The 14,533-nt window shown below is 58.2% G+C and overlaps 3 protein-coding genes across 3 annotated transcripts in view; 1 reads left to right on the top strand and 2 right to left on the bottom strand.

Moving 5' to 3' along the window:
• Positions 1-981: 981 nt before the first annotated feature.
• LOC123954585 (testis-specific serine/threonine-protein kinase 2) lies at positions 982-2,873 on the bottom strand. Its single transcript, XM_046025881.1, has one exon. The coding sequence runs from the start codon at positions 2,186-2,188 to the stop codon at positions 1,112-1,114; it is 1,077 nt and encodes a 358-aa protein (XP_045881837.1). The 5' UTR covers positions 2,189-2,873; the 3' UTR covers positions 982-1,111.
• Positions 2,874-6,760: 3,887 nt separating this feature from the next.
• LOC123954584 (testis-specific serine/threonine-protein kinase 1) lies at positions 6,761-8,375 on the bottom strand. Its single transcript, XM_046025879.1, has one exon. It carries the CDS (start codon positions 8,045-8,047, stop codon positions 6,941-6,943), a length of 1,107 nt encoding a protein of 368 aa, XP_045881835.1. The 5' UTR covers positions 8,048-8,375; the 3' UTR covers positions 6,761-6,940.
• A 2,128-nt stretch (positions 8,376-10,503) lies between these two features.
• DGCR2 (DiGeorge syndrome critical region gene 2) overlaps positions 10,504-14,533 on the top strand; it is an 83,660-nt gene continuing 79,630 nt past the window's right edge. Inside the window, exon 1 of the mRNA XM_046025877.1 lies at positions 10,504-10,863. Within this exon, the coding sequence (XP_045881833.1) occupies positions 10,785-10,863 (79 nt within the window). The 5' untranslated portion in view covers positions 10,504-10,784. The remainder of the gene's footprint in view (positions 10,864-14,533) is intronic.

Below are 14,533 nucleotides of genomic sequence, written 5' to 3'. Positions count from 1 at the left end.
AGGCCTTAAGGCTCTCTAAGGGGCTTGCACTGCTCAAGGAGACAGTCTGGAATCTGCTCGGACCAGAGTCTTGTTTTGAGCATACCCAGCCCTGCCCTGGCCATGGTCTTGGGTTGTCCTGCATGGGTCCTTGCTGCCTTCGTGAGTGGTGTGTTCCCTGGAGGTTTGCGTGGGGCCAGCCGCCTGCCTAGGCACCCACTGGTCTGCACTCGACTGCCAGTTCCTGCCACTTTCCAGGGGGCCAAGCTCTGTAACTCACCAAGGGGGCTGGGACCGCACCAGGACTGCCCAGGGGGTCAGGAAGTATGGCCCTTCGTGCTTTTACCCCATAGGGAAGGGGAGGGGTGGGCCTCAGCGGCATGGAGGCAGACAGGTCTGAGTGGGTGGGAGATGCAAAGGGAGATGCTTTCTAGGCAAGGCCACTTAAGGCCAAGTGCTGGCCGCCCCTGAACACTGGCTGGTGTATGGGGTGGATAGGGAGGGGTAGGGAGGGTGTGGCGGAGATGTCTGGGCTGGGACTGTTCTGGCGAATGAAAGGGCACTCAAGGGGCCAAAGTCGCTGATCTCAACCACAGGAATGGAAGGAGTGGAATATATGGAGAAAGGGTCAGTCTGAGGGAGTGGGATGGGGTTGAGGTCAGGGTGGGCTGTGCTGGGCCTGAGCCAGAGAGACACGTGAAGCCGGCCAACCCTGGAGGTGCTGGGCCCGGGGTGGGTCAGAGGGAGATGGTGGGGGCCTGGCTGTGGGCTGCGACTTAGGTCTTCTTGCCCACAGGGCCTCGCCATGAGTCTGCCTATGCCCGAGCACCAGGCCCTGCACCCCTGTGCTGGAGACCCCCACGCCGCAGGGGGGTGATTGGCTGAGTCCTAGAGAAAAAGACTCCTCATGGGGCACTCTTGATGCTTGTACACACTTTGTGGTTTTATTTGGTGGTCAGTAATTAATGTCTTTGCTACTAAGTGGAAGAAAGCTAATAGAACGTAATCAAAATAGTGGTTTAATTGACGGATTTTACTCGTTCCTTGCACCTGTGCCTTCTTCAGCTCCTACTGCCTATTTAGTTTATGTGGGCGCGCACCACGCACCATGCCCCCCGGGCCCTCCGCACCGCTAGGTGCTCGCTTTCCCCACCTCAGCTCCAGTGCCATGATGATCTTTTGCCTTGGAGGACTCGGCCAGCCTGTCCTCCATCCTGTCCTCGTTCTCGGGCACCACCAACAGCCGGTGCTGGGTTTTGGCCCCCAGCTTATGGTCCGGCCGGTGCTCAGGCCGCGAGCCCGGCCGGGTGTCCAGTTTGCATTCGGCCCGGTACTTGCCCTCACCCTCCCTCTTGAAGGAGGCCGAAGACATGGCTTTGGGCTTCGGGGGCTGCAGCCAGGAGTGGCTGAGGATCTCGTCGATGTGCAGCCGCCGGTTGACGTCCGGCTGCAGGATGCGGTAGATGAGGTCCTTGCACTCGCCAGTCAAGTTCTTGGAGCGGGGGAAGTCCACGCGGTGCTCCTTCTGGATGCGCAGCATCTTCTTGATGTCGGAGTCATCATAGGGCATGGAGCCGCAGACCATGATGTAGAGGATCACACCCAGGCTCCAGATGTCGTACACCTTGGGCTGGTAGGGGATGCCCTGTAGCACCTCGGGGGCCGCGTACGCCGCCGACCCACAGAAGGTCTTGCTGAGGATGATGCGGCCACTGCCGTCCCGCAGGCAGCGCTTGGAGAAGCCGAAGTCGGACAGCTTGATGTTGAAGTCCTTGTCGAGGAGAAGGTTCTCGCACTTGAGATCTCGGTGGACGACGTCCAGGTCGTGGCAGTACTTGACGGCCGAGGAGAGCTGGCGGAACATCTTACGAGCCACGTCCTCGTGCAGGGCTCCCCGACACTTGATGAACTCGAGGAGGTCACCCTGGACCCCGAGCTCCATGACGATATAGATGCGCCCATCAGAGGTCTCAAAGATCTCGTAGGTCTTGATGATGGAGCGGTGGTTGACGGTTGCCAGGATGTCCATCTCCCGAGGAAGGAATCTCTCCACGAAGTCAGTGGGCGTCTTCTTGCGGTCGATGATTTTGACTGCCACGTTGAACTTCAGGCGCTCAGAGTAGGCAGATTTGACTTTCGCGTATGAGCCCTTGCCAAGATTGATGCCCACGATGTAACCCTTCTTCCTTAGGACCGCGGCATCGTCCATGGTGCCAGGAGCGGCTGGCGGCGCTGCGCTCTACATCCCCTCCCCCTGTGGGCCAGCGGGCATTGTCCTCATTTACACTGTGGGGAGCCGTCTGGCTGGGCTGGGCCTGGACTTGGAGGGGTGGAACGCTCAGCATTGTCCCCGCGTGACTTCAGCATGTGAAGTCATAAAGCCAGCCTGCCAGGAGTAGGGACTGAGCTGGGGGAACCAGGGCCCCTGGAACCTGGAAGCCAGGTTGGCCTACCAGCAGTGCCCACTCCCCGCCCACTGGAAGGAAGGCGGCACCCAGGACTGCGGTAACCCTCCCTGCTCCTCCCCGTTGCGGTTTCCTTGTCATGAGTCAGACCCAAGGAAGGGCCACCCAGGTCAAGCCAGAGTGCTGGCCCCACGCCCATTTCCTTCTCCTGTCTGTGTAGACTGACCCTGCATTGGTCCATGTCCCACTAGGGCTGATGGCCTGCAGCTGCTTTGGAGTGTGAAGAAAACCCTTTCTAGGACTTGTGTCCTTGGAACTGGTAGTGCCTGAGAGGAATGGCGCTGGTCTGGCCAGCCTTGTGAATGAGAGCAGCTCCTATTCGGGGCGGAAGTCTGGGCAGAGGAGTGCCACCGTGGCAGGCAGGGCCCTGGGCCCTAGACTGGCAGATGTGTGTTCCGAGGGCTGGAGGCCAGGCCAAGCCTCAGTCAGGTAGAGAAGGTGGTGAGGCATCCAGGCAGGGAAGAGCCTGGGAGAGGTGACGGCTTGTTCTGAGAATTGCTCAGTCTTACTGTCTGGAGGGAGGGTGGAGGAGGAGGGAAGTGGCGAGCAGCCATTTCAGGGGCCAGAAAAGCCAGGATCCAAGTCACATTTTAAGATAGTCTCTGGCAGAGTGTCTAGAGAATGGGCTTCAGGGCGAGTGGAGGCCAGTGCCTTTGACCACACGAGAGGAGGCTGGCCCAGGGTGGGCCTGCAGGGACTGAGCGGCAGAGGGAGACAGAGGGTCTGGTGCGCTGACCCCTGAGTGGGCAGGGCCTTGGCCAGAGCTTTGGTGCTGGGGTCCTCATTAGAGCAGGCTGGGGGCGGGGGGGGGGGGGGGGGGGGGGGGAGGGATGGGGCGAGGGGGGGGATGGGGCGGGGCGGGGGGGGGGGGAGGTCCTGAATTATGTCACTCTGGACCTTTGTGAGGATCAGGCATGTGGCCTGGTGGACCTCTGGGATTTACATCTCTCAAGCTATCTTTTGCATCAGAAAGCAACATGAAAACCCTTTTGTTTTTGCTTTGGGGAATGTGGCATCTTGTGTATGTCTCCTTAGGTGCTCGGGGAAGCCCTGCCTCTCCTTTGTTCTCCTTCACAGGCATCCTGTGGCCACACGTGGGCATGCCATGTGCTCTGTTTTCAGGGGAGAGAGGGAGGAGGAGGAGGCCTGCCTCTGTGTGGGTGGTCAGGAGAGGAGGGGATGGAGGGGCCAGTGTGCAGAGGATCTGTAGGGCCCCGCCAGGTTGATGAGGGGCAGGACATGCCAGGCAGATGTGCAGACCCACCTGGGGCACATGGGGAGCTCCCTGCATCTGGAGGTTCATGTGGAAGCTCTCCAGGGTGGGGTGGCCGGCGTCCAGCCCCCCAGCAGCCACAGCCTCCCTGAGGCCTGCTCCCTGCTCTCTGGGGCTTCTGTTGCAGTGGCTTTGGCTTAATGCCTGCTGTCTCCTGGGATGTCTTTGGCAGCAATGCCCAGAACCTTTGCCTCCTGGGAGGGGCTGGCTAGGAGGACTTGCAGGCCAGGATCCAGGAGCTTGACAGTCTCCTCCACCCTTCTCCTGCACTCCCGAATATTCTATCTGGGACACCCCCTTCATGTCGGCCTTTTTGGCTGACTCTGCTGACCCACCCGTTTTCCCCTTTTTTTGTGGATTCTGCTTCCTCATATTCTGCCCTTGCCCAGGGCCATGTGACTTCCTTGGCTCCCAGGGGGCCCGGGGGGGGGGCCCGGGGGGGGTACAAGCTGAGTCTCTGGGGCCAGGAGCAGGTGGCTTCACCCAGCAGCACTCCAAGGCAGGCCCTCCTGGTGGGTTCCAGCGGGGAAGTGTTCAACTGGACCTGCGACCTCCAGGGGCTACTCCCAGCTTGTAGCTCTGTGCGTGGGAGAACTGGGGACTCTGGCAAGGCGACTTCCCTCTGAGTTTCAGTTTCCTCCATTTCTCCACTCACCCTATATGCATTTGAGAGTTGGCTCCAGATGCTGGGATTCGCTGATGAACTAGACGGGACCCATGCCTTCCTGAAGCCTAGAGGACGAGCTTCCACGTCACACCCAACAGCTCAAGGCCCAGTGGCGGCAACCTTTGGCACGGGAACTTGGGGCTGTGAGGGAAAAACTGGGACTGGATTTAGGGGGGCTGGGAGGGCTGAGGTCTGAGGAGTTTGCTACATGGTGGGGGACAAGGACCTGCTAGAGCTCATGATGGCTTGAAAGGACACAGAGTGGTGGGAAAGTGCAGGGAAGGGAGGGAGCCCTGCAGACCCTGGAGGCCATGGTGAGGGTCTTGATCCTAAAGCCTTAGGGTCACTGAAGGGGTCTGAGCCAGGGCTGACCCTGGGAGTGGCCCGGAACATGAGGCCACCTGGGGAAGAGGGCTTCAGTCAGCTGGGCCATCACTCTGTGCTGTGTGGTCTCAGGCAGTTGCCCACCCTCTCTGAGCTGTCTCTCTACTTGTAAAGCACACAGTAGATCCTCTTTCGTGAGGCCCCTCCTGCCCAGGTTTGTGTTCTGGCTAGGCTGTAGTGAGTTGCTCCCAGGCCCTCTTGCTACTCATTACCCACCACCCTGATGACCACAACAAGCCACAGATGACCAAGGTGAGGAGGTTCACAAGCTTGTCCTCAGGATGTCCTCACTCCAGCTAACCCTGCATGCTCTGGAATTTTACTCTGCCACTGGATAATCTGCTTGATGCTGGGTTCCTAGGGTCTCTGGGGGGAAATTGGGTGGCTCCCCCAGTATTGCCCAGGGCCGTTTCTGTGCCTGGACCTCAGCACTCACAGACCTGACCCAGAGGAGCTTAGAGTGATGGGCTGCCGAGCTCAGGAAACTTTGTGGAGCTAATCCTGGAGACATGGGTAAGATCTGCAGGGAAGCATCTACAAACACGATTATGGGACGTGTATGTGGGGGTGTGGGGATGAGGGAGGAGGGTGGGAGGTCAGGAGGAGGCCAGACCCGGGATGCCAAGGCCAGGCACTGGGATCCTTCCCGAGGGCTGTGGGATCTGGACTGTGTGCAGGAGGGAGGCGGTGGCCACTGGGGGAATCATGGGGCGGGCAGAGGCCTGGGAGGTTGCTGTGCTGTGGGTTCATGACAGACACCCAGGAGCATGGAGACGGGAAGACATAGAATGTACAACGGAGGCTGTGGGGAGAGTGGGAGCCAAGCAGAGATATGGAGTGGATGTGCACCGGGGTGCAAAGAGAGTGGAGCCAGGGCACTCCCCGGACCCCACTTCTCCTGGGGCCTGGGGTTGGGGACTTTCCAAGTCACCAACACGGGCAGAGGGTGGGTAAGTCTGAAGTCCTCTTGGTATGTCAAATCTGCAGGTCCACATGAGGTTGTCCAGAGTGAGTGCCGAGGAGGAAGAGAAAGGGGCTGCCACAGCTGAGGTGAGGAGGAACAGCCTGGGAATGACAGGGGTGGGCCGCGCAGGGCACAGCAGCCCAAGATGCTAAAGGCAGGGCTGCTCCCTCTAAAGGACACTGATGGCAGCAGGGCACAGGCATGCATTGTGAGCACACCTGTCCTCTCTCCTTGCCAATGTCCGCTTAGCCACTCGGGCATGGAGCATCACTGCTGGGGACAGACTGGGACCTGAGGGGCGGGGGATGTGGAGGAGACCACACAGTGACTGTGGGAGGCTGGGTGGGGCTGAGCCATCCTGAAGCCCCTCCCCTAACCAGAGCACTTCTGGGGGGTGGGGAGGGGGCGGATATGACCACAGGCAGGATGACTGTGGTGCTGGGGGGTATAGCTCAGTGGTAGAGCATTTGACTGCAGAACTGGGTGCTGGCTGGCCATGGGGGAGCCCTGGTGGACGGAATGAAAGAAATGAGTTGCCTACGAGGGTGGGGAGCCCAAGAGGGGCTGAGAGGCTGGTCTACTGGCCTCCTTCAGGCCGCCTCCCCACCAGCAGCCTTGGGGAGGCAGTGGCACTGAGATGTTGAGGGCCCAGATCCTCAGCCCCAGCCCAGAGGAGCCCCTGTCTCCTGCCACTCTGCTGCAGGCAGCCCCCTTGCCCCCTTGCCCTTCTTTGTCCTATCCTCTCCGTGCCCCCTTCCACTCTCCAGCATCACACTCATGGCCTCCGTCTTGAAAGAGCGTCTTCCTTGCTCAGCTCTCTGCTCTGGTCCAGGGCCTGAGGTCACAGTCAGGCTGGGCACATGGGGATGTATCTTCCCAAACTAGAGGTGAAATGAGGTACCATCCGATCCGAGAGTGGGGAGCTGGGGTTGGGGAACGCGGGGAGTGCAGGATCCTCTCCCTGGATGACCACAGTCAGCTAGGGAAAAGACATTCACCTTGGGGTCTACACTAATATAGTGATTTATTGCTCCTTTAGCCATGTGGGTTACCAAGTTCAAAGGTGGGGAGAAGAAACTGATGAAAATAGTGGCTCATCCAGGACAGTCTTCCTTCTCTGCCTTGTCCCTTGGTTTCTCTGGAGCTCAGGCTTAAAGCCATGAACTCTGCTTCATTCCCGGCTGGCCCTCTGGGCCAAGAGAGGCTTGCTAGGTGTGTGTCTGTGAGGGCTGTGGGAGGGCCTCTTCCTCTATCACTCTGCCGGGCAGTTCTCCGTTAAGGCCCGTGGTGTCCGACTGCCTTGACACTGGCACTTGCAAAGTCTCCTCCTCATCGGGTTTTGGCTCGGACTCTTTCTCAGGCCCTGCCTCCTCCCGGGGCTCCAGCTTGGTGGCAGACTTTTTGTCGGGGGTCTCAGGGATCCGCAAGGGCTCAGCGCCCCGGGAGCTCTCCCCTTCCTTGTGGATGGCTGCAGAGGACAGGCCCCGTGCCTTGGGCTGCACCCAACAGTGGCTGAGGATCTCGTCGATGTGCAGCCGCCGGTTGACGTCCGGCTGTAGCATGCGGTAGATGAGGTCCTTGCACTCGCCAGTCAGGTGCTTGGAGCGGGGGAAGTTGACACGGTGCTCCTTTTGGATGCGCAGCATCTTCTTGATGTTGGAGTCGTCGTAGGGCATGGAGCCGCAGACCATGATGTAGAGGATCACACCCAGGCTCCAGATGTCGTACACCTTGGGCTGGTAGGGGATGCCCTGTAGCACCTCGGGGGCCGCGTACGCCGCCGACCCACAGAAGGTCTTGCTGAGGATGATGCGGCCGCTGTCGTCCCGCAGGCAGCGCTTGGAGAAGCCGAAGTCGGACAGCTTGATGTTGAAGTCCTTGTCAAGGAGAAGGTTCTCGCACTTGAGATCTCGGTGGACAACGTCCAGGTCGTGGCAGTACTTGATGGCCGAGGAGAGCTGGTGGAACTTCTTGCGAGCATCGTCCTCGTGCAGGGCTCCCCGGGTTTTGATGAACTCCAGGAGATCACCCTGGACCCCAAGCTCCATGACGATGTAGACCTTGCCGTCCGATGTCTCGAAGATCTCATAGGTCTTGACAATGGAGCGGTGGTTTAGCATGGCCAGAATCTCAATTTCCCGGGGAAGGAATTTCTCCAAGAAGTCCGTGGGGGCTTTCTTGCGGTCGATGATCTTAACCGCCACGTTGAACTTAAGGCGCTCAGAGTAAGCGGATTTGACTTTTGCGTACGAGCCCTCTCCCAAATTTATCCCCATGATGTAGCCTCGTCGTTTGAGGACGGCAGCGTCATCCATGGTGCCGGGAGCGCCCAGTGCCTCTGAGGCTGCCCTCTACATCCCTGCGGGACATGGGCCAGCTGCGTCCTCATTTACACTGTGGACAGAGAGTCCTCTGGGCTGGCCGGGCCTGCTGTCCCTGCCTCCTAGAGGCCAAGACTCTGGGGTGGAATGTTCAGCATTGTCCCCCAGGTGACTTCAGTGGGTGAAGTCATAAAGGAGGAGTGCCCTGGGGGAATGACGCTCTGGCCTCAGCCACTTGGACTTGGAACCCTGGAAGGCCAGCCAGGGGGCTGGAGTGGACCAAAGGCCAGCGGAGAGTGGCCTTGCGCTTGGCTGAGACCTGAGGTAGGCGGGGGCTGTGGGAAACACATTGGTCTGCTGGTGCTTCCAAACGAGGAGCCAGGCCTCTTCGTGGGGTTATTGCAACATGGGGCATCTCAGGAAATCTGGGCTGGATGGTCATTCTTGAGTCCCAGCAGGAAATAAAAGACATACTCAAGTTGGGGCAGTCTGAGGACAGTTTAATGAAGTCATCTTATTTACAAAGGTGGGAGTGGAGTTAACAGTAGGGTGCCCTAAGGGTAGTTACAGACCCCTGGAAGAAGGGAAGGTTGGTCACTGGAAACTGGGAAGAGTGTAGAGGCAGTGACTCCACAGGGAGGGAGCTGGGGCAAAATATCCCTGACTTCTTTTCCCTCCCTTCAGCCCTAGAGGTCCTTGGTGGTGTCTACACAGGCAGTCTGCAGGCTGTGCAGGAGAGCAAAAGGTAGAGGTGTTTCAGGAGGGGCAAAGACTCTTGGCCCAGCAGTGACTGCAATTTCGGAAGCCAGGACTTTGCCTTCTCCCCACATGGCTGGGCTGGACTTCTCGTGTTTCTCCCTCCCCATCTGAACCTTTGCTGGCCTGCTTCTCTAACAGTGGCTCTGCAAGGGGACAGCTGGTGGGAATATCTGCTCTTAGCTGTGACTTCCCTCCCTGGGGTCTGCCCGGCCTGTAACCTTGGCTGGGCTCCCTGGGCACACTGAAGGTTGGGCCTGGGTCTCTCTGAGTGTAGCAGCTGCTCCTGGGAATGCTCCATGAGGACAATGCAAGCAGCCAGGGCAGTGTTGGACAGGGACCACTGTTTCTGCTAGTAGGGGGGCCCCTCTGCTGTGATAGGCCCTTTGTCTAGCACCTGCCACAGAGCACGCCTGGAGGGAACAGGAGCATGCAGGTCTGGCCTAGTCTTGGGTTTTATCTTGGCCATCTCCACTCAGCGGGAGTGGGTACCTCTCTCAGGGACCCTGAGGGTCATAGCCTGGAATCCTGGGACATTCAGGAGGACTATGCCTTGAAGGGACTTGGGAGGACTGCTCCTGGGGAGTAAGTTGGTGGGGTGGGAGGTGGGCCAGGCTAAAATGGGTACTCCCCTTTTCTCTGCTCCCATCTGCACTCTCTTCCCCAGCCTTGACATCCTGTACTAGGCCTTGTCTGTGTGGTTGGTGGCCCTTCCACTGGACAGCTTGCTCCTCTCCTAGTGGGACACTCCATCTGCTGTGTTCTCTTCCACAGACAATCTGTTCCCTGACAGGTGTGAGGTCAGCACTGGGAGCATGGTCTCCGGAGCCTTTCCTCCCTGCAGATGTGGCCTGCTGTGGCAGCAGCTGTGCCCAACATTCCTTCCCCCTCTTCCCACATTGTGTAGGCAGGGTTCTTCCTTCAGAGGCCAGCTTTGCTCCCCAGTCTAAGATCTGGGTTTCCCTGTCAGCTCCTCTTGTACGAAACTCCTTTAAGCTATTTCCTTTTCAGTAGTGTGTGCTGGTGAAGCCACACCTGCCGGTTCCTTGAAGGGTGCATACTCCATTCCCCCATCTTCCCACTTCCTCAAAGCTTGTCTGGGTTCCTCCCGTTTTCCTCGTCCCTTTTCCGCAGCGGCTCTGCCTTTAGAGGACCACTTTAGGGAGCACTCTTGGGCCGCTGACCGGACGTGGTTATGCAGGTATGCAAGGTGTGACGACCCCTCCTGCCCCAAGGTCCTGCTCCACCCTGTCCACATCGGCTCCGGGTCCCTCTCCTCTTCCTTCACGCTCCGCCCCCCCGGGCTGCTCCCCGCCTCTCCGCGCCCCGCCCCTTTCTGTGCCCCGCCCCTTTCTGTATCAGTCTTTTTGGCCTGGTTACCCCTCCCCCACCGCCCCTGCCCTGCGCTTCCTGCCCTGGGATCCCTGCCCTCGGTAGGCCCTACCACCCAGGCTCCACCCCCGAGTCCCACCTCTCCGCTTAACCAATGGCACACTTAACTCCTTTTAGTCCCGCCCGCCCGTCGGGCCCGCCTCTCAGTCCCCACCCCCCACCCTCCCAGCCTTGGGCCTCGCCCCTTTAGGGTACAACCGCCCAGGCTCCGCCCTGAGCCCGGCCAGGAGTCCTTACGCATTGGGAGCGTGCAGGCCCCGCCCCCCGCCTCGGCACTCATTGGCCGGCGCCGGCGGCGCGGGCGGGGGGCGGCGCGGAGCTGAGCAGGACGGCCGCCATCTTGCGCGGAGCCCGAGTCGGAACCCGAGGCTGAGGCCGAGAGTGCGCGGGAGCTCGCGGCCCATTTTAGCCGCGGCTTAGTCGGAGCCTTTTCCCGCCGCCCTTCCGCGCCCGGCCCCTAACCCTCAGCCCGGCCCGGTCCCCTGACCCTCATCCCGGCACGGTCCCCTGACCCTCAGTCCGGCCCGGTCCGGCCTCCCCGCGGGGTCACGCGGCCGCCCCGGGGACGATGAACGGAGGATAAATGGTGCCCAAGGCAGACAGCGGTGCCTTCTTGCTGCTCTTCCTGCTCGTGCTCACCGTCACCGAGCCGCTGCGGCCAGGTGCGCGGCGCGGTGGGCGCGGCGCGGTGGGGGCGGTGTGTGGGGGCGGGGCGGGGCAGGGCGGGCAATGTTCGGGGTCCGGGTCGCCCGGGAAGTCCCTCCACCCAGCGGGGCCGAGCCCCAGGAGGGCGCCGGCGAGGCCTGCCGCCGTGCCCCCTGCCCGGGACCGTGCCCCCTCGCCCGGGACTGTGCCGAGAGTTTACCTGGGCTCAGGGCGCCTCGTACATCATTGGAACTTTGTTCTCGAGGGATGTTACCTTTGGATCCGTGTTCCGTGGAGCGCTGCGTGCCTTAAGAATGAAGGAAGCGAGAGTGATGTGCGTGGCCCGACCTAACTTCTGGGGCCTGGGAGTTCTCTGGCCAAGGAGCTGCGCCCCTGGGTCAGGCTGGAGTTCGGGGGTCGAGAGAGCAGCTCGTGGAAGCACCTGGTTTCCCACGTTTTCCCTCAGCAGTGGTTTGGTGCCCGCGTCTCAGCCCTGGAAGCTCCTCGGCTGGAAAGCGGTAGCCGCGTTGCTTATTGTCACTCAGTCAGTGAGGTGTTGCAGTTGAGAACTACTCAGCTCAGAGACTGGCCCACCGTGGTACTAGGAGTCCGCCAAGTATCGCACGCAGGAAGCAAGCTTCCTGGGGCAGAGACTGGTGCTGTGGCCGGGTTTCTGCCGTCGGAGCCTGGACATTGCCAGGCACTTAGGAGTGTTCCTTCAATGTGGTAATTAAATGCTTCTGGAACTCCCCTCGGAGCTTGTGTTTTCATAAGTAAGCTTGTGATGGGGAATCAGCAGCATGGCCACTGGAAAGTCCGGGATAATTTTTATTTCTACCTGTTCTTGTGTACCCCCTCCTCCATTGCACAACAAAAAAATCAAATCCCCATGTGCAGGGCGGATTTATCCGTCAGGCACAGGAGACCTGGTGCTGGGGACCCACAGTGAATGCTTTTAGTGGTCTTCTTTTAAAATCAGCGAGGAAAAACCCTGACCTTTTAGGTCAAAGAAAATCTTATACACATACAGATTTGTTGTCTTTATACCGATGCATTTGAAAGTATGATTCTTAATATTATTTTTTATGGAGGAAGGGTCCCACGAAAAGCAGAAATGTCCAGGGCCATTGTCTGTGAGCTCTGTCAGGTCTCTCTGTTAAAGGCAGGCTGGGGGAGACAGTGGTGTGCTACTCTCCATAATGCCTCAGCGAGGGCTCTTACCGCAGATATGACACACCTCTCTGCCTTTGTCATCCTTACAGAGTGCTCTCTTCTCCCCAGTTTTTACTTGGTGGCCAAGGCCCTGGGCCCATACTCAACCTGGAATCACTCCAGTGATGTTCCTCTGGGCTCCCTGTAGAGCTGGTTGCTCGCTGCTTCTGATGGTTTTTTGTGCAGCCGGGTGACTGGTTGTGGGGTAGCCTTAGTGGGAATGGAAGCCAAAAAAGGCCTACGTTTGGAGTATTGGAATATTGAATGGGCTCTTGAGGACCAGAGCAGATGGTTTTATGGCTTGTTGTGATTAAAATCTTTAGAAAACTGTCTGCATCTGTAGAGAGGTGGGAGGGACATCATTCTGTTCTGGCTCTTGGGTCCCAGTTTTGTCTCTCAGTCCCTCAGGTGGACTCTGAGGGACCAAGCCATGTGTTCCTTGGGGTGCCTCTGGTTCCAGGTCCAGCATCTCCTGCCTGGATGATAGAGGTGACTGATGTCCCCAGCTCCCTTTTCTTTGCTGTCCATGTATCCTGCCAGCTGGCCAGCGACAGTTCAAAAAGTTTTCAGTATATGTGCTGCCGAAGCGAGCACTCAAAAAAAAGTTTTCAGATGCTCACTGCCTGCCTGCCACTAGGGATGCTCAAATGAACTGAATAAACCCGTTTCTCTAGGAGTGCCCTTGAGGTATGGAAGCAGAAACTAGATGTAAATCAGATCTTCAAGTATGGGGGCTTAGAGGCAGGCAGCAGAGGTGGGGGACCAGTCATTTGTAGCAGGGGAGGGCTTCCTAGGAGACCTCATATTGAGGTCTGAGTTGGGGCATGGAGGTGGCTCCGGTTGAGGAAGCAAAGTTACCCTTAGCATTCCTTGACTTCAGGTCAGAACTTTGCAGTGGCTTCTCGTGGTATCTTGAGATGCTCTGCGAAATCCTGGGGGACTCCACCTGGTTCCCTGATTTTGGCTAAGCAGCAAGGGCAGGTCTCACTTGGGGTCAGATGTTCTCCTTGGGTGCTTGTATGTGCTCTGTGTCCTTCCAGGTAGAGGTCTTCTGGCTGGTTCTTGTGAAGGAGACCTTCCCTGGTCTTAATGTGCATTCTTTCTGTGGGAGTCCCCCTTTGACCTGTACTTGGGTGTGAGGAGGGCATCAGGCAGAACCTGCTTCCCAGGAGGGAGGGAGTCCTTGAGGACCAGGGCCAAGCCAGCTTTGGCTCTTCCCTGGTGTAGGCCAGGATGTGAGGCCTTTCACAGAGTGGGGGCAACAGAGCTTTTGGCAAAGTTTCTTAATGCATGTTTGATCTAGGTTGATTGAGGATGTGTTACATGCCACGTGCTGTTCTGATGTGTACGGACATGTGCATTGCTTACCTCTCTGGTGGTCCCTGTGAGGTAAGATGACTGCTATTAGCCCCATTTTTACAGACGGGGAAACAATCACAGAGAGTTCACGAAACTTAGTGGCTGAGATGAGATTTCAGCCCAGATGTCTGGCCCGTGTTCCCATCATGTGCCTTAGGCTGTGGCTCTGTCTACCCTAGCTGTGTGTGTCCTGTGCTGGCCATCCTTAACCCCAGCTGTGGAACTCCGGGCCACATCTTTTCCCATGACAGACCCAGTTGTTCTCCAGGTGAGGGCGCAGACCCTTTTTTATCTAAATACTCTGATCTAAGGGATAGAACTAGCCATCCCTTTCATGGTTAGCCATTAACGACCAGTGGTGGTGTGTGTTTATCTCTCTCCTGGGGCTGTGGTGAGACCTCTGCTGAGGGGCAACAAGCATGGAGGGGCTTCTGGGGAGCCAGTGGCTGTGGTATCTTCTCGTCTCTTTCTCTATGTGTGCAGGTAATGCAGCAGCAATTACTGATTCAGAAAGTGTTTTTCTAACTTCAATTATGATGGAAAATCATGCCATGGTGTTAGCCACAACTCAGTCTAGGGTGACCCCACCATACATAGCTGAGAAAACATTTGCCTCCTCCAAGTGAGCTCTGCCCTAGCCCTCTGAAAAGGCTTGTGTTCAGTGAGGCTGCCGGATGAGGTGGTGGGACTGGAAGCTATCTTCTTTTTGCTGTTGGGAAAGCTGGCTGGGAGAGGCAAGTGACTTGCGTAAGGTCACACAGCTGGTGAGCAGCACAGCTGGGATTCAAAACCAGGTGAGTTGGTTCCGAGTTAAGGATTCTTTCCCCTTTGTCATTAGGGACCCAGAGGGGCCTGCTCTCTGTGCTGAACTAGGAAATTGTCAGTGAACTGACTTGTGGCTGCAGCACCTTGCTTCTGGAGCAGCACTTGAGTTAGTGGATAGGAGAGTGTGGCCGTTTTACAAGCACATGTGGCTGAAGCTCATAGGAGTAGCTGGGAAGTTGAACCTGCACCTGGGCTTGCCAGGTGCCTTCCGAGTTCTGAGCTCTTTCCTTCACAGCCCGCCTTCCTGTAACACTGTAGAACTCGCTCTGCTGGCTGATTGTGCTTTTAGCT

Source organism: Meles meles, chromosome 12, assembly GCF_922984935.1.
Source record: "Meles meles chromosome 12, mMelMel3.1 paternal haplotype, whole genome shotgun sequence".
Taxonomy (NCBI): domain Eukaryota; kingdom Metazoa; phylum Chordata; class Mammalia; order Carnivora; family Mustelidae; genus Meles; species Meles meles.
The sequence above is the reverse complement of the archived record's forward strand: the minus strand, read 5'-3'. Positions and strand labels throughout refer to the sequence as shown.

What these genes read in the sequence shown, in the direction of transcription:
- LOC123954585 (XM_046025881.1), bottom strand. Translation starts at nt 2,188, where the DNA reads ATGGACGATGCCGCGGTCCTAAGGAAGAAGGGTTACATCGTGGGCATC.
- LOC123954584 (XM_046025879.1), bottom strand. Translation starts at nt 8,047, where the DNA reads ATGGATGACGCTGCCGTCCTCAAACGACGAGGCTACATCATGGGGATA.